General features: G+C 36.9%; 1 protein-coding gene across 4 annotated transcripts in view; it reads right to left on the bottom strand.

Annotated features, from left to right (window-relative positions):
- Positions 1 to 7,325: 7,325 nt before the first annotated feature.
- LOC121315873 (ensconsin-like) overlaps positions 7,326 to 19,449 on the bottom strand; it is a 50,704-nt gene continuing 38,580 nt past the window's right edge. For 2 of the 4 annotated variants that reach the window (XM_041250425.1, XM_041250422.1), the window contains 11 exons: positions 19,158 to 19,306; positions 15,089 to 15,237; positions 14,284 to 14,549; positions 13,531 to 13,732; positions 10,846 to 11,026; positions 9,555 to 9,659; positions 9,243 to 9,293; positions 9,096 to 9,153; positions 8,322 to 8,469; positions 7,797 to 8,023; positions 7,326 to 7,390 (listed from right to left, as the gene is read on the bottom strand). In XM_041250425.1, the coding sequence (XP_041106359.1) occupies positions 7,380 to 7,390; positions 7,797 to 8,023; positions 8,322 to 8,469; positions 9,096 to 9,153; positions 9,243 to 9,293; positions 9,555 to 9,659; positions 10,846 to 11,026; positions 13,531 to 13,732; positions 14,284 to 14,549; positions 15,089 to 15,237; positions 19,158 to 19,306 (1,547 nt within the window). In that variant the 3' untranslated portion in view covers positions 7,326 to 7,379. The remainder of the gene's footprint in view (positions 7,391 to 7,796; positions 8,024 to 8,321; positions 8,470 to 9,095; positions 9,154 to 9,242; positions 9,294 to 9,554; positions 9,660 to 10,845; positions 11,027 to 13,530; positions 13,733 to 14,283; positions 14,550 to 15,088; positions 15,238 to 19,157; positions 19,307 to 19,449) is intronic. The other 2 variants (XM_041250426.1, XM_041250423.1) reach the window with 2 other exon arrangements.

Consider the following 19,449-nt stretch of genomic DNA (forward strand, 5'->3'; position numbering starts at 1 on the left):
ACTTGCATGATATTAAATCTGCCAGCTGAACCACAAAAAGCAATTGCTATGAATAGACATGTGCACTTCCCAATACTGAAGGAATACAAATCTAATATTACAGAATTGACGCAAAGAAGAAATGATTATGCGTCACAGATCATTCAGTATAATGGTAATTGAAAATGTCTAGAAATCACTTTTCTACCAGTTACAAATTATGATTGGTTACTGTTCAGTATCTCAGGTTCGCTTCACCAACTGCAGATAATAGGGATGGGTTGGTGGCATGTAGTTCCTTTTTAGTGGTTTTCTTTGTTTGAGATTAATTTATGTATGCAAATACAGCATGGTATTGTTCCATTTTAATAAACAAATGTGTCTAAAATAAATGTATTCAGTGCTCATTCCTTGGCTTTTCTAAGAGAATTCATACCAATTGTTCGATGATGCAGAAAGCTGGACAGTTGCCACCAGATAAAGAAATTAAAACCATTAACATGGAGCTGAATAGTTTCATATTGTATTACCCATCTGCAAGTGAGGTAGAACTTCAAACCAATGCTAGCACCTCAAAAAAAAAAAACACTTGTTTGTTTTGACCAACTCATGATTTCACTAGTACGACTGACTCGAGTTGGCAGTCATTATTTGCTGCAGCATTGCCACACACAGTGCTGGCACATCCCTTTTGTGCTATAAGTCATTTGATCCTTTTGTATGGAAGGCCTCGGTTGCAAGGGTGTGCGGTTCTTTGATGGACCCAGATTCAGTTAAAATGTGTTTGCTCACGGACGATGGAATGAGAATGTAGAGATGGGAGCCCCACTAACAAGATTTAAGTTTTTGCAGGTATCAGGCTTTTTAAGACTGTCATCCACACGTGTGAGCAAAATTTGACCCAAGACTGTCACAGCTACTGGTAGCAGGCTGATCTTTGGGATACAAATTGAATATTTGTGAAACTGCAACAAATATAATGTGTTTTAGAAAATGTATTTAGCAGATCGGCACAGGCTTGTCATGGTGTTCGCAGAACCAATCCGAGCTGAGCCTCGCGTGGAGTTCAACTCCTGTTGGGAACGTGCAGAGTTATTAGACATGAATTTGATGATTTAAACCATCCTGTATTGATTAAAATAATGATATACTCTGTCAATAATTATTATAGTAATACCGTGTATACCCCTTTCAAATAGATCTGTAAAACCAGTAGAAAATATTATTAGCAGTCTATGAAAGCACTTGATGGAAGGAGTCAAACTTGGCAGGCTCTTATCACAAGGCCTTGTGAGAAAACAACCAGTTTCTTTCGTTACTTTACTTTCATTACTTCATGTCTTATACTAATCAACACCAAAAAATTGGCAAAAGGCTAGGATGTCTTAAAACCTGCTTCAACTGGATTTTGTGTGAAGAGAGAAAGGGGTCAGACTTAATTTAGTAAAATAATATTACCAACTGTTATACTGAAGTAACTGAATTAGAAATACATGTTATAAAATCATTTCAAGTTAAACTGTTATACAAATAACAGTATTGTTGAAAGAACATATGGTTAAAAACTAAAGTAGTTCAGTACTAACTGACACTGTCAGAATATTGTAATAATTGTATTAAAGAATATAAAACCAGCATAAATAATAATGTACCAAATTATGAACAGGTTACAACGATTTGAACTAAGAAAAAAAAACAAGTGTTAATGTTAGAAAAAAGCTTGTTTATGTGCCTTTGTCATTAGTGAGCATACACTCTTGGAAGCCGGTCAGACTATTGCGCGTGGAAGCCTGTATCCTTGAAAGAAGCAGGCATTTGGGGGAACTAACCACAGAGTCTAGGTATGGCAAATTAGCAAAAACAAAAGGGTAACCTTTAGAACGATATTTGAAACAAAAAGACCTATTTGATTTTATTTGATTGTGTTGTTACTAAACATAGAGGTTTAAAAAAAAAAAAAAAAAAAAAAGTATTTCAGATCTAATAAGTGACAAAATTCTCTGAAGAGAAATAATGTTTTAAGTGTTTTGATCTAATAGGAAGCATAATATTTAAACTAGCAAGTGTTTTTGCATGATAAGGCTCTACTGTAATACAAATAGACTGTAAAAGCAGGAGCAGGCATTTAATTTAATCAATTTAAGAATTAGTTCAGTTTCTTTATCCAACTAAACAAAAAATCTTTTAGACATTACAATATCCATTAAATTAAAGAATGTAAATGTTTAGTTTATATAAAGGTTTTACTGCAATAAAAAACAGGAACTGTTAGGTTGGAATATTAGACAAATAGTGTAAATTGTATTCAATAATTTTAGTACACAAAAAAGCTACAGAAAAATAGCCTTTCCCTTATCTGCTTGCAAGCAGAGCAGTACTAGATATGGAAGGCTCAGTCAAAGAGAGATTTACTTGTAATCCTCAGTTTTGAATCCAAGGTCTTTCTACAATAAGAAAATCTGGCAGTCATAACGGGCATTCCACGAATTAGGAGAGTTGCGTCCAGTATCAGTTATTACCAAATAGGTAGCGACTTTCTTTGGGAGAAAAAAGACTTTGTGCAGTGAATTTGGAGAAGTGCTTACGATGGTGTTTCATATTAATCAAAACAATAGTCTTGGCAAAAAAACAGGGTGTCTGAATCTTGCTTGAGCAGGCAACTTTTAGAAACAGAGAGGTTAGGCATAGTCTGAGAATGGTACAGTTAAATAAGGCGGTTATACTGAACATGTTTATAGCTTAAATTTAAATAAAACTAACTGAACAGACCATAGTATGCTTATTCCAAGGCAGTGTTTGTCCCATACTTTGTTAATACACATTTGTATATGAAGTTAAACTGACCCATTGACAACCCTCTGAAAAGGTAATATCCTGCTAAGAGGGACATATATTTTTTGACCCTGCTTAATATAATCAAATAGAGCTGGTGTTACATATTAAAAACATCTCTGATATATACACATATACTTATATTATATTATAGCAAGCATTCTGTGGACTTAGGTCCACTTGACTTTAGAAAAGGAGGAGTTGGAAAAAAGACAGCAATTAAATCATGTTCCAATATTTGGCAAAAAAGTTATATCCAATCAGTTTTAAAAAGGAGTTGACCAGATCCTTCTGTACAGTTAACTTAAAAGATGATTAGATTTACTTGGGACTTCTGATATATTCAATGGAGGGAAAATCCTGTATAAGTCCAGACCATGACCTCATTTGATGTCGCTCAGCTTGCGAACTACAAGTTGTGTGGTCCATGCTCTGAAGATCTCTGAAAAACTGATTGCTGTTTGGTCAAAGTCAAGTCTCTGCCTTTTGAAGACAATTCTTATTTTTCAATATATCCTATACTACACTTCCATATACTGGAAGGTAAGCATATATTTGAATTTAATATCTATTTTATATTGATGCATTGCTAAAAGGTATAGAAATTATGTTCAAACTTAATTACTATATAATATATATATATATATATATATATATATATATATATATATATATATATATATATATATATATATATATATATATATATACATACACATACATATACACACACACATACACACAGTGCCTTGCAAAAGTATTCAGACCCGACCAATTCTTTCATATTACCGAATTACAAATGGTACATTGAAATTTCGTTCTGTTTGATATTTTATTTTTAAACACTGAAACTCAGAATCAATTATTGTAAGGTGACATTGGTTATATGTTGGGAAATATTTTTGAGAAAAATAAAAAACTGAAATATCTTGCTTGCATAAGTATTCAACCCCTATGCTGTGGAAGCTCCCAGTTTGCACTGATGAAAGAAATTGCCCTAACGAGTACACAATTACCTTACCATTGGCCACCACCTGTGAACCATTAAAGTTGCCGTCACATTTTCTGGATAAAAACCCCACTGTTGAAGAATCATTAGTAAGGCTGTGAATCTGAAGGAAAATGAAGACCAAAGAGCATTCTACAGAAGTTAGAGATAAAGTAATACAAATGCATAGATTAGGGAAAGGGTACAAAATAATATCCAAGTGTTTGGATATAACACTAAGCACAGTTGGATCAATAATCAGGAAGTGGAAGCTGCATCACACCACCCAGGCACTGCCAAGAAAAGGCCGTCCCTCAAAACTCAACGCTCAAACAAGAAGGAGACTTGTGAGAGAAGCCACAGAGAGGCCAACAGTGGCTGGGAGTGCACCAGTCAACCATATCAAGAGCTCTACATAACACTGGCCTGTATGGGAGGGTGGCAAGAAAGAAGCTGTTACTCAAAAAATACCATCTGAAAGCACATCTGGAGTTTGCCAGAAAGCATGAGAGTGACCCAGCTGCAATGTGGGAAAAGGTTTTATGGTCAGATGAGACCAAGATAGAGCTTTTTGGCCAAAACTCAAAGCATTATGTTTGGCGCAAACCTAACACTGGCCATGCCTCAAGACACACCATCCCTACAGTGAAGTATGGTGGTGGCAGCATCATGCTGTGGGGATGCTTGTCATCAGCAGGGCCTGGGCATCTTGTTACAATTGAAGGAAGAATGGATGGAGCAAAATACAGGAAAATACTGCAAGAGAATCTGTTTCAGTCTAAAAAAGTGAAGCTTGGGAGGAAACTGTCCTTTCAGCAGGACAATGATCCCAAGTACAAGACCAAAGCAACATTGGAGTGGCTCAAGAACAAAAAGGTGAATGTCCTACAGTGGCCCAGTCAAAGTCCTGATCTCAATCCCATTGAGAACATGTGTCACTATTTGAAAATTGCGGTCCACAAGCGTCGTCCAACCAACCTGAACAACCCGGAGCAAATCTGCCAAGAAGTCACTCAGACGCTGTGTGCAAAGCTGGTACATACTTACCCCATATATAATGTTCTAGAATTTAGTGGTGGGAATTTTAGAATTTTATAGCCTAAAAGCTAAATATATGATAACAATATTTGTATTAGTGTACTGAAGTACTAATGCTGTGTGACAAAGTGAACTATAAAATATATGGGAAAGTGGTGGAGGGTGTGTATATTGGTCCAAGAGTGCTTGGTTCCCAACAGACTGTGTTCAAGACCTGAAAGGACAGTGACAAAACACCCCAGTCTGTCACAGCTGTTAAACCTGTAAAAGGCATTGGAAATGCCCAGGCTCTCTATTAGCAGGGATCCAAAGTAGCTTGTAAATACTCCATTTAAAGCATTTACTAAACCGAAAAGAACACTTGTACTGCTCCGATTCTTTAAAACTTCAAATTAAAATGAGTCTGCATGTTTTTCTCGATTATTAAAAAGTCATCTGGATACGTTGCAAGCCCAGGGCACAAACGATCCACTTACAGGAGTCCGAAATATGTATGTCCTCCTGAACGTCTCCACTGAGTTTAAGAGTGTGCTCACAGCATATACTTAAATAAAATGATTATCTCTGTGATATACTGGCAGCATCCCTGGAGTGCCCCCATTAATACAAAAACAAAGACATTAAGAGGGAGATAACAAAACACAGTTATCTGAGGTACAAGGACTGAAAGATTAGAATTGTGCTGAACTTCAACACTATACAAGGGTTTAGAAAGATACTTAAGGAAATTACCAACTGAATGTTGACTGAGGCTATGAGAAAAATAACAAATAAGACTGCTTATAAAAGTAAAATAATTTCTGCAATCACTTATTCGCGTGTCTTTTTTCAGTTTATTTTTGTTTGTACATGCTATACAGATTGAATTGAATGAAAACTACTACAGATTAGACATAGTTCTGCTTATTAAATATCATTTCTATGTACATGGACAGGAGTGGACTGTAAAGGAAACAAAACAAGATCCAATCGGAATAGTAAAACTATTACTAAAACAAACCACTAAATGGCTTTAGTAATTCATCATATTGTTGGATAAATCTGTTTTCTCTTTAAAGTTTTCAGAGCTTTGCCATTAGTTTTAATAATAAAATATACATTGGTTGATTTTTGTTGTTTTGTCATCTGCATAACAGTTTAGTATTTCAAAAATCAGATTACAGCTGGATTTAAAGTCCAGCCAGTGCTTATACTGTATATCCCATACGTAGGAATTTTAATCTTTAAACAAGTCAGGTCTGCAGTCCCTAAAAGTTGCAAATCTTTGACAGCCGTGTTCTATAATACCTAAATGTGTGAGAGGAAAGTTAAATGGTTCAAGCGTTGCAGAAATAATGGAATATATATTGAAAGTCCAGAAACTAAGGGAAAGTCACATTTTAGGAATGCATTTCTTGTTTGCAAACTCCATGTCCCCCTGCTCTGAAACGAGCAAACACAAAGACTTCGACAATCAGTCGAACCTCATTTACTCTCATGATCCGATAAGGCAAAGGAAATTCGTAAGGTAGCAGCAGTTTAAGAAATTCAAATTAAATCTAAAAATGGGGGGGGTGGGGGGGTTGTATGTTGTTTATATACTGGCAGTATCTATTGGACCAATGTTATTAAATCCAGCAGTCATACTATTTCTGGTATTGAATGTGTACTTAATACATCTCACGGCTGCTTTGCCAGAACATTATTTTACTAATTTTACATTATTTTACTCGCTTGAGCAGGTAAGTCTTATTCATAATTGAAAATATTTAAATTTACTATATATTTTCCACATTTTTACATTAGTTAAAAAACAAGGAGACATCAGTGTTGTATAACTTTCCAATGGTTTAAGAGTGCACACCCCTATACAGGTTCCTGGATATTAAATTTAAACCTTTAGGTTTAAACTTAACACCCCATTAGCAGGTACTTCTAAAGCAACAAGGCTTCTTCAAGTATGAGAAGTGTAAAATTGTAGCAGATTTCAGATTACAGTCATTTGTAACACCCAACAAAATCACTCCCCTCTTCCCATCACAGTCACGTACAACGTTTAAACCTTTTCTTTTCTGAGGATACAAGAAATCTAAACTGTTGTAAGGAGCTGTTTAACACAATACATACACAGCATTACAAAGTGGTGAGAAACATTAGTTGGTCATTTAACAATAAAAGGTATCCAGTCTGCTTCATCTTTGATATAAAATACGTTGACTGTACTGGTCATTTTAACAATAAAGTGCCAGTCTGCTATCCTTTTATAAATTTTGACTGGTTGTTTTATATTATATATATATATATATATATATATATATATATATATATATATATATATATATATATATATATAAAATAAAATGCTTTGCCGGGGTAAAGTGGAAAGCTGCTTTCGGCTGAATTTTTCACTTCCTTTCAACTGGATTCTCAGACGACTTCTTCAACGTGAAAAAAATAGTTATATTCAGTATCATTATATAAATATGTAAAACAAATATTAATAAAAATGCATATATAAACTGCAGCTGCTTTCGGCCATTTCACTTCCTTTCAACTGGAATTCTCAGACGACTTCTAAAATTAAAAAAATGAGAAAAGTGTCAGTATCATTATATAAATATGTAAAACAAAGTGGCTTTATTGTATCACCATTAAGTAAAGTAGATTTTTCAAAGCAGGGCTTCATATTTATTTATTACTGTTACATATGAACATAAGAAGGTTTATGAACGAGAGGAGGCCATTCAGCCCATATTGCTCATTTGGTCGTTAGTAGCTTATTGTTCCCAGAATCTCATCAAGCAGCTTCTTGAAGGATCCCAGGGTGTCAGCTTCAACAGCATTACTGAGGAGTTGGTGCCAGACTCCAACAATTCTCTGTGTAAAAAAGCTTCTCCTTTGCTACACACATTAGCAAGTCATATTTAGCATCATAGGCTTGATACCTGATTCAAGAAATATGTTAGCAAATACAACTAACCTGCTGTCTGATGTGACTGAACACCTTCAACATTTGTCAACGATCCCAGAGACCCATTCTCTTTGAATGCAAGTACAGGAATAAGTGCACTGCCATCCTGGCTTCCTTCTCCAGTCAAACCCATCTTTGATGTTTTGGTTCCCACAGGGAGGTTGATCACCTCTTCAAAACTTTCATTCTGTACAGAAATACCATTTTCTTTTGGTTGTTTAACAAAAGCTGAAGTGCTGAAACACAAAATGGCAAAAAGGCATGCCAGACAGCAAAAAGTTATACAGTTATAAAAACCTGTTTTATTCTCAAGTCAATAAGAAAGAAACCTGTTTATATTATGTAGTCTAGAAATCATTGAATATATGGTCTGTGTGAGGACAGGAATTGCTAAATTGTATCTGTAACTAGTTATAGTTTTTCGTAACTACCGGTAAAGCAACTGTCTTCCCCAAACACTGGCAGAGTATCGCGTAAGGAACCACTATACATACTCCCATGCACACGGTACAGACAAAGGGCAAACCCGCTCACCTTTCCTCCGTTACCGGAGCTGGATGTGAATGCAAAGTGCTCAGTTTGCCATGGCCATTGCTGCGTGTACACTGGGAAGCTGGTTCCTCATTTGACTTCTGCTCTATCTTTACAGACTGAGGGGTCTGTTGAGGCATTTGACTGGGCACTGCAAAAATAAAATCAACATGAAAAATAAAATATGTTAAGAGATGATAATCCATGATTATTATGCATTAAAAAAAAACTGTACTGAATAGTTTTCTTACATATTTATCATTAAAAACAAGCGTGCAGCATATACTGGAATTAAAAAACATCCTCATATATCTCATCTACTTCTGTTTTAGCCGATTTCTTATTTAATTTTGAAAGCTTGTGTAGCAAGTAACAGAGTTATTAGTGTCTTACCAATGTTTCTCTTTTGGAAGGCTTTGTGTTGACATAGGGGCAGAGTTTTCTTGTGAGACATGACTAAGACTGCATCACTAATCAAAATGTCTGTGTAATAGTCAGTTTGTCTGAAGCTTTACTTTTTATAAAGTCTTTGAAACAAAAAACGCTAGATTTTAGGGTTAATAGCTACTACACTTATTAGGCAACATTTGTTCTTAAAAAAAAAGTCTAGTGAAATAATAAAAAGGAACAAAATTAGATTTGCCCAAAAGATATTTTGGACTAGAGTTGATCCAAACAGGGATCTTGCCCAGCCTAAAGAGGTGTTTGAATTTCTCAAAGCAGTAATCCAGGTCTTATTTATACAGGTTTGAAGTATTCAAATTAATATATAAATACCTGTTTCTTCTGTTTTGGTCTGCTGGGATACCTCCCCATTGCTTTGTGAAACAGGTTTCTAAAAAGAAAAAAAAGAAATGGTGATCAACTAAAATAAAATAAAAAGAAAACACATTTTTTCAAAATCAGTCTGGAAAATAGCTGTACCTTATCGGCACCATTAGACCTTCTTGTTCTTTTCATGATTTCTTCCAGTCGCTAAAGAAAAAATAAATAGTCAAAAAACTTTTCTAGAAATCTGGGAGGTGTTGAAAGGGAAAATGCTTAAGTTTTTATAAGTTATGACGACTGGTAAAAGTGAGACTATCGGTGTTATACATTTACTTATTAAATATTTGTTACATATGCTATTTACCATTTTACAGACTGGCCTTATAATACAAGTTTGTTTAGTGCTCATTCATACGCAAAATCAGGTTACAGGCTGTTATACAGGCCCCACCATGTGATGGATTGTACCTTCTTTCTTTCCAAGCGCTCCTGCTCCTCTTTCTGGAATTTTTTCTCCCGTTCTAATCTCATCCTCTCTGCCTCCTCCCGCAGACGAGCTTCTTCCTCTTCTTTCTGAGAAACAGCAACAGTCGTTTGTGAACTGCTTTGTCATTAAACCAGACAAAGCCCACAAACTTCAACACAATAACAAAAGGAGCATACAAGGAAACCATTGTCATGGAAGACATATTTCATAAAGGAAAATAGCAACAGATATAAACACCTTTTTACAAGTACATGTCCTTACTTTGTGTTGATTTGTTAAAATAAGTGATAATCATAATGCTGATGAAAACAGTTCTAATCCCATCTCACAATGGTACACCATACGAATGGATACACAATGACTAGAAGGAATAATGAAGAAGTCATGTGTAATAGGTTCCTTAAACTGGCATAAAGAATGTGTCCTTAAAAGAACCAGCCTCATTCATCCACCCAATATGCACTTACTTTATTATTTTTTACTATTATTAGTTATTTCTTAGCAGACGCCCTTACCCAGGGCGATTTACAGTTGTATATAAAAAATATATATTACAGTATGTATTATAGGCTGTTATACATTACAGTGTGTGCAATTGCATGGGGCCCGAATACATGTGTGTCTCACATGCGTAGGGCTGTGTGTTTGAATGAACCTGGAAACAAATTAAAATAAATGCATTTCCAGCCGATGCATCGTCCTCGCCTCGTGATGCTTGACTGCACCCTAACCTCAGTATTTCCTTACATCTCGTTTTGATTGTGCTTGTCACACAGGCTTCAGGGGAGAGAAGCTTTTTTTTTGCCTGAACTCAAAATTAAGTAAAAAGCTACTTACTTTCAACAATTTCGCAGGAACATTTGACTGGACTAGCACAGATATCGATCGTGCGCCACATTTGCTGAAAAGTGGATTATTCAGCTATAATGGCAGACTTTGCTGCTGCGAAAGCACTGTCTCGGAGTGTGTTTTTTTTTTTGCAATTGCTGCAGTACATTTAATAGTGTTGTTTTTGTCATGGTATCATAGCATTGTATTACTGGTAAGAATAGGGGCCACAGAATCAAGCTTTGCATGGGGCCAACGTGGGAAAACAATCTTGATAAAAAAAAAGTCTATCATGCTAAAAAGAACATTAAGCTTATACAACTAGCATGTTAATATCTTACTGATAAAGACAAACAGTAATTCATGTGAAAAAAGTATCCTTTTTTTTGTGCAATAACTCCTGTGAATGTACTTGAACAACAAAACATTTCCTGGTCTTTGTACCTGCTTGGCCTCTTCTCTCTCTTTCTGTGCTCTCTCCTCGGCCAGCTTCTGCTGCTGTTCCTCTTCAGCTCGCCTCTCCTCCTCCTCCCTTCTCTTTCTCTCCTCTGCCTGCAGTCGGGCCTCCTCCTCCCGACGAGCCTTCTCCTCAGCCTTCCGGCGAGCCATCTCCTCTCGCCCTCGCCTGCAAGTGACGGGACACAGTGTTTTAAACTAAAATTCTCAGTGCTCATTCAAAACCCTAAGGAAGCTGTGATATTCAGTGCAAACAAGGGTAAAAATAATAAAAAAATGCATGACCAAAATAGAGACAATGAGCCCTATTCACCAAACTTTAAGCTCTGTTTGTTTTTTTTTAAAACCCATTTTGATTAATTAAATCATATTTGCAGATAATGAAACATGTATATGGTTTTAGAGAGGGTTAGCAGTTCATTCACATTTTTCAAAGAACTGTTTAACCTAAGAGAATGCTTCTGAACACACTTTGAAAAAAAAAAAAAAAAAAAAAAAGACAAATCAAAAACAAAAATCCTTGACAGTTTAATGAATCGGATTACAACAGGTTTATGTTGAGCAATAAATCTGCAGCCAGATGCATTTTAATTCCAGCACAAAGTTCTGCAGAAACAGACATTTAAACTAATGTCAACTCATAGCCACGCATTATTATTAATATTTGTTTTTATTATTAGTTTATTTAGCAGACGCTTTTATCCAAAGCGACTTATAGAGACTAGGGTGTGTGAAATATTGGAGTGGTTTACATATATGCAGTGGTTTACATGTTTGCTTTACACAAAGCAAGGTACGAAACTGGTCTGGAAATCATTTCTATCTGCTAAAGGCAGTTAGTGTTCCAAATACTCTTTAAAAATCACTTGAAACATCTAAAATGCAGTCTCATCAATTGCTGTACAGGACTTGCTTTTTCATGCTATCCCTAATAAATTTATAACCAACTGTCACAAAGACGGCCAAGTGGGCGGTGTCAGAACCAGGAAGGAATGAAATATACAAAGACGATGATGTGAAATGAAATGATGAAGACGCCTGTTGGCGCCGGTTTATTACAAAATAAAAGGTTTAAACAAACACGAAAACACAGGACACGGCACTCTACGCCAAAATAAATAGACAAACAAAAACAGACTAAACTTAACAAAACGGTGCACGGACAGACACACTGACAAACACGGCAAGTTTTAAATAAACAAGTATCGTGCTGGTCCCACCAGCACGCAATAGCAATTGATATATTAAGTTACTCCTTCTCTCGCTCCCGTTCTCCACTCCCGAACACCCAACCGCCAGTATGTGACAACGTGCATCTATATATACTATTGTGCTGGGATTCAATTACCAATTAATTATTCACTTGAATCCCAGCACGTGAATTAATAAAGTGCAATTCCCCGTGCTCACATATTACTACATTTTACTTGCACGTGAAGTGCTGTGCAATCCTCGTGCCTAAATACACATATACGTTTTTAAACACTCGTGTTACACAGACCCGTTTATATCCCGTGTACCAATGTCTATACACCAACATTTAAATACACCACACGCAACACATAACAGATAATATACACAGGGGCGGGCACTTTGTTACACCAACTATGTACTCTGTGTGATTATACTGACTCAAGCTCAAAATACTGAGATTAAGATTTTTCAAGTAAAATTTGGCCTCCCGTGGATTTTGATCAAGTAACAGTGCAACGTGTAATAAATAATACAATCATCAGGGATTCAATGATCGGGAAAAGTAGATTGAAAATAAAAATAATTAGTCTGTACTAAAATATAAATATTTTATATTCCCTCATTACAATTGTGTATTTTGTTTATAAAACAATCTCTCTCTCTCTCTCTCTCTCTCTCTCTCTCTCTCTCTCTCTCTCTCTCTCTCTCTCTCTCTCTCTCTCTGTCAGTGGTGTTAAAAGTTGGTTATGCTACTTTTATAAGGAAATGTGGACACTATAAATAAGCAAAATTGTCATGCACTTTTGGTTATTTGTCAAATATGGGCAGGCTAAAAGTCTAATTTGACCTTTGGAACCTGTCTGTTTTCCTTACAATGTATACAATCAATGTCATCTAACGTCAGTGGTTTCTAGGTTAAACACTTTCAAGCAAGCACTAGATACAAGTCCCATTTGGCTTTTCCACTTCTAGTAATATTAATGTACAACTTAATCCTGAAACGTGCTTTTAAGGAGCAAACCAGTATTATATTACGATACTAGGACTGTAGAAAGAGAAATGCAAGGCAGGTGCTGAAAAGTTTAGAGAAAGCTATACAAACTTGCATTTATACTATTGTTTGTTTACTTAGCAGATGCCTTTATCCAAGGTGACTTACAGAGACTAGGGTGTGTGAACTATGCATCAGCTGCAGAGTCACTTACAACAACATCTCACCCGAAACACGGAGCACAAGGATATTAAGTGACTTGCTCAAGGTCACACAGTGAGTCCAGTGAGTGAGCTGGGATTTGAACTGGGGACCTCCTGTTTACAAGCCCTTTTCTTTAACCACTGGATCACACAGCATCTATTGTTAAAATGCTTTGGCCTGAAAAGTGATTAATCTATAAACAATGAACACTGTCAGAACTAGAGCGATTACGTGTAATTGAATCTTAAGGGTTGTGTTGTTTCTTTGCAGGCTTTCATTCCCACCTTTCAGCCTCCTCTCTTTGCCTTCGCTCTTCTTCCTCCTGCTCCCTCTGTTCCCGGGCTTGTCGTCTCTTCTCAGCCAGCAGTCGCGTGGCTTCCTCGGGGTTGGTAGTGCCAGCTGATGGTTTTGCCGTGGCGACTGCTGGTTGGGGAGGCGGCGAGGCTGGAGCCTGTGTCTGTGGCTGGGGAAGGACTGGAACAGATTCTATTGAAAACAGACCAACATGGTTGATAAACAGAATTTAGATTTGATTTCAATTCTATTACACCTCTCCAAACGTCCAAGAACAAACTGCTGTATATACGAACCCTGTTTTAACCAATGGAGAAAAATACACAGGCCTATCTGAGCAGGCAGATTTATTGTAATTTAAAACATCTCAAATATAGTCTCTGATGACTCTAAATTATCTTTAACAGGAGAATTTTCACTTATAGCCATAGGACCCAAGTTTTCTTTGTAACCGGGTTTAACAAAAAAACTAAATAAAAAGGCAACTGTGATAATTACATATCATTACATCAAAATAGTATCTTCATGAAAGTACTGGGGGTGTCAGATTTCAATATGGCTTTAACCTGTTACATTTCAATTCAAGACTTATAATTTCATTCAAATGATTGATTCTAGCTGAACTGCAAGCCTTAAACTATATAACCTGGCAGAACCACAGCAATGTACTCTTGTCTCTTTTCATAATATTTTTCTAACAGCAACATTGGGAAAAAAAACAAAACATTGCAACGCATCCCCACCTACAAGAGTCTCTGGTTTAGGTGCAGTGTCTTTAGTAGGTGCTGGAGGATCTGGTTTTGGTTTATTTGAAGGTTGCATATCTTCTGTGCTTTCCTCTCTCACGACTAGATGCTCACCCTCTTCAACTCTGTTGGTCTCATTTCTCACTGGCCGCACGTTGCCAGGTGACAGTGGATGGCTGTCAGCCGGTGAGTCCTCAGCTGACTGGGGAGGGGATTTCAGTTGCTTAGGAGTACCAGGCAAGGGAGGGGTTTTGTGGGGCACTCTGTCAACAAATAAAAAAGAAAAAAGAACAAAAGGAGTTGGCTAGTATGCTTATGTTGTGTTACAACCTGAATGAGTCTGAGGTGTCATGGCTTTACCCTGGAGTCAGTGACCAAGCTGGAACATGAAACCAGGAATGTCTGCTTTCCAGTTGCTTAAACTATTCTCATCTTGTCTCTCACCCTAAGCATGCAAGAGTTTTCTTTGTTTCCTGCTGGGGATATATATCAGAATCAGGGAGTAGATGAAGGTATGTGTCTGTCTGACTGTAAATCGAACTTACATTTTGAAATATGCATACTGTAGGTGAGGATTTATCTTTTGACGTTACTGATAGCTCTGATTTGGAATTTACAGCCATGACGACAGGGGATCAAAGTCACTGACATGTTTGCTCTTTTTAGGAACTCAATGACATTTTTTAAATACCAGGAGCAAAATCATGTGAAATACACAAACACTTCAGATGTCCCCCCCCCAAATCACATTTTTCTTATGTCCAACCAAAATAAGTGGTTTATCTACATGCAGTTCCATTACCGAGCTGGAGAGGACGCCTTTGCTCTACTTCTCACATTAGAAGGTGAAAGAGACCTCCCGACTGTAGAGGTTGCAGGCGGAGCAGCAGCGAGGCTTGATAAACCTTTCTTCTCTTGCTCATTTTCTTTATCTTTTTCCTTTTTATCAATCTGAACAAAGAAATATAAGACGTTAAAACCAGCTGGAAATGCAGGTAAATCATAAGTTGACAGATCTTCAGCCTAGCTACAAGAAAAGCCAATGTGGCCAATGTTTTCAAAAAACTTAAGTCTATAAACTAATAAGTACGATTTAAGAATATATGTTTAATTTACACTTTATTAACCAGGGTTATTTTATTATGTTTCATTAGTAGTAAAACACTGTCACATAATTCTGCTACGATGAAGCCAATCCTGCCCTCATACTCCAACACCTCTTGTAGAACAGGTATTATTGGACCATCTGAGATTGACTCTACATGGGTAAATAAATCAATATAAATCTAAATCAGAACACTGAAGGCGGCATTAGCCAAAACACATGTCTACTGACTAGGTTTCTCATTAGAATTCTGATTGAGTGTTTGGAAGTTATGGGTGATATACATGGGAAATACCAGCTGCACAGGAAATGGATTATACTGACATGATAACAGGGGGAGAAAATGATTCGCTGTTCCTCCTTTAAGCAATTTAAATGGTTCATTTATAAAAATCAAATATAACTTCTGTTTAATTGTATATTCAAAGTCAAATTATACCTTCTGTGTTTGATTATTTATCAAGTCAAATAATGTAGCATATGTTGCCTGTTTTCCTTTTTAAATAAAGGCTTCAAGGTATCTAATCACCAGGCAGATAATGGTTCTTAACACCAACCTCCCCCTCCTCCTCCCCTCCTGCACTAGCTAACACTTCCTGGATCTCATCCATAAGTAGTTAATGATATAATTCCTTACACAGACAGCTGGACTCTGAGAAAAGCCTTTTTGTAATTGGGTTTTTAAGAGTAGAAAACAATCAAAAACTAAAAACACTGACTTTATTACACCAAATTCAGCCTGTTTCATTTTAATATTTGGTAAGCAAATTTAACATTTCATTTATATTTCACATTTTGAATTATGTGCTCTCCCTTTAAGATGCCAGAAAAAGGTTTAGAGATTATGTTGGTTTAAAGGGGAGTTATTCTGTACATGGCAGGATTTCATTTTATTCGTAAAACCTGATGGGTTATCAGGGTGTCCTGGATTCACTGTGGTTGTGAGGCAGGTTTGCTTTTAAATATTCATATAAATATTACTGCTGTTATACATTATGATGAATACATCACCTCAACATATGTAATGAAGCGATAGCTACAGAGCTAAGAGGCCTTCAGAAGTCGAGATGTTATTCTAACGAGTACACACATCAGTGTTGTCACTGCCCTCTTCATATTCTTGTTTATCCAAACCATTTAAAAAGATGGCAGGATAAGCGAATTTGGAATCCTAATGAAAGTGAATTGGCATAACAGAGTAATAAAATCCCAGGCTACAAATACATTAAGTTCTGGACAGTGAAATAAGACACCCTGCTAAATCTGGGACGCTAATTAAACATACAAACGTGGAATGCATTGAGTTTCAGGTACACCCATAAATCTGGCAGGTTTATGCAAAATTTTAATAAAATTAACAAATGGCATGGTCTTATAAAACAACAAAGTTGCTCCGAGCTTAAATGAAGTGGAACTCCAGATAGGACAAAACCAATTAGTATTGAACTGTGACAGAGAGAGAAAGGATCTGAACTTTAAATCTCCCTCCCGATGAGAAAGGGCGTTCTGTAAGGTTGGTGGTATGCTTCCTCCTAGATGGACTGCTTTGACAGTAAGCGGAAACCGAAGGTGACCATATTAGGGGAAGCGTGTAGTTGCATGTACCTGAAAGGACTCTATTGCAAGCAGCTGCGGGGCGGCCATGCAGTGGAGAAACCATGGCGATGGGTTGCTAGCAAGGAAGAGTTTCTGGGTACAAAGGGGAAGCAGCTACATCAGTACTGTCCCTTGCGCTGAATTGAGAGCCGGAGTGAACGAGCGTGTGTTATTGTCTGTCTCGTGTTTTATGTCTTTTCTAGAGGAGGAGTGAGAATTGGGAGCTGCAGCCACAGAGTGAGCACAAACCCCGGAGCACGTCCCTCACAACACAGCACAGCAGAGCACCGAACACACACCACGATCCCTGAACGGAAGGAGCACAGTTTCGTGAATGGAGGATTGTGGTTAAGGAGTGCTTTATTATTTTATCAGGACTGAAACCTGCTGCGTTTCTCCCCAATACCATAGTTGGTAGATGGGCGGACTGTTTATTATTTTTGGTTTTGTAAAATAAACACGGATATTTTTGAGAGAATCCTGTGTGGGCATTGGATTTATTACCGCACCACTCGCATCCTGTTCGCATGGACTAAATGGGGCATAATTATTTGAAGTTGATAACTGTGTATGGGACATCTATGGGACAAGAATTGGTTGATCTTAAACAGGAGCAAGGGTTTATTATTGAAAGCGTTGAAGGTTTAAAGCAATATATACCATGTGTTACTGTATTGAAAGATCAGTGAATGAGTTGTCTGATGCTGTCTCCCAAAGTTTGAATGGTGTAATTAAGCAATTAAGGGAAGAATGTAAGGCTAACATAGAAGGTGCGAAGGAACGGATTTTAAATTTGCAAACAGAATAAACTTGAGAATGGTGTGGCACATGAACGGGATTTGTTGGGTTTGTCAGATAGCACATAAAGATTTGAGCGGAGGGCTGTGAGAGCGAGGGCGGAGTGTTGGTGTGTTCAACTAAAAACAAAACATAAATAAAAAACCTTTATGTTGTCAGCGGCTGAATGAGAAAACGTTAACTAAACCACTCATGATGAGAACCACTCGTGGAATATTCGGAAAGGACTACATGTTGGAAGCTAGATGAACTAACAAGGTTAACTAAGCTATTTGTTCCAGCGGAACAGGTCGTACATCTTTTGAATATTGTTGCCTTGGTTTTAAGTCATTAAAAGGACTCCCTTACAACTGTTTAGCAGATTGTTAAAGGAAAATAAACTGTGGTGTGACTGGTTAAAAATCCAATAAAGTCTCTAAGGAAGAGAAAATAACTTGAACACAGTTGACTCGCAGCATACTAAATGTACACTACTCTTTCTGTCAAAGTTAGGTTTACTTTTTGCTGAAAACTATTCCCTTTATTCCCTAACTGCTACAGTATTACTGCCAATATTGTGCATTACAGACTTGTGTGTGTTTTTTAAAAAATAATTTTTCTTCAATTCACTTATTTCTTTTGTTTTGACCAGTATATAGTTTTAAACACTGTTTTATAGTATACTGGTGTTTTCTCCTGTATTTTATTTCAGTGACTGTTAATTTATTTTTGTTTTGTTGCTTGCAGTTTAGTTGTGTAAATTGGCTCGTGAGGGTATATTCCCGCAACCACTGATGTGGATTACTAAAGAAGTATCTTTGGTAACATAATGGTAAGTTAGTCTGTTCTACGGAAGCATCATATTTTAAAGCAGGTTTCCAATAGGGGATGAAAAGCTTTTTCAACGTCTCATATTGCTTGTTACTGCCATAACAATTGTTTATTTAATTTAATTTTGGTTAATTAACTAACTTTCTTTATTTTTGTACTTTTGTTACTTAACATGTTTTGTTTCTTTATTCTGTAATTTGGTTTCATTATTATTGGTAAATAGTTAATTAATAGTCCCTGCTTAATCTGGTTAACTACACAGGACTTGCATAGGATGATGGGTTTTCTGGTCCTGGTAATGCAGTTAAGTTAAATAATTTGATAGGACATTGATTACTATCTGGCACCTCAGAGCTTGACATCATTACATACAATTGATATTGTTTGGTTAGAAACATGACCACTGATACTGCAATTGCCCTGTATTGGAAAGCCATGAACATTCTGCAGATTAATGAACTCTGAGGATTTGGAAGCTACACCTTACTACTAATAAGGGGATTAAACATTAAAATGATGACTCGGTGTTCACTGCAGTGTTCACTGCCACCCCCCACCTTACCTTTACTGAATGCACAGTTCTCCTGTGGCTAGTGACCTCTGAGCTCAAGACAATAGTTCTTGGTCTTTCCACACCTCTACAGTGGGTAGGCTTGTAGGATGCTGGAGTCATGGGACTGCAAGATGCTAAACGGGGACAAATGGGAATAACTATAGGGTGTGTTTGAATGGAGAGGGAGCGAAGGAGAAAAGGCACCAGAGGGAGAGAAAAGAGAAGAAAGAAAGCAGCTATTAGATCTACCAGAAAATGCCAGAGACGTGGGTACCAGAACCATCACTGTCAGTCTACACCT

Source organism: Polyodon spathula, chromosome 5 (assembly GCF_017654505.1).
Source record: "Polyodon spathula isolate WHYD16114869_AA chromosome 5, ASM1765450v1, whole genome shotgun sequence".
NCBI classification, from domain to species: domain Eukaryota; kingdom Metazoa; phylum Chordata; class Actinopteri; order Acipenseriformes; family Polyodontidae; genus Polyodon; species Polyodon spathula.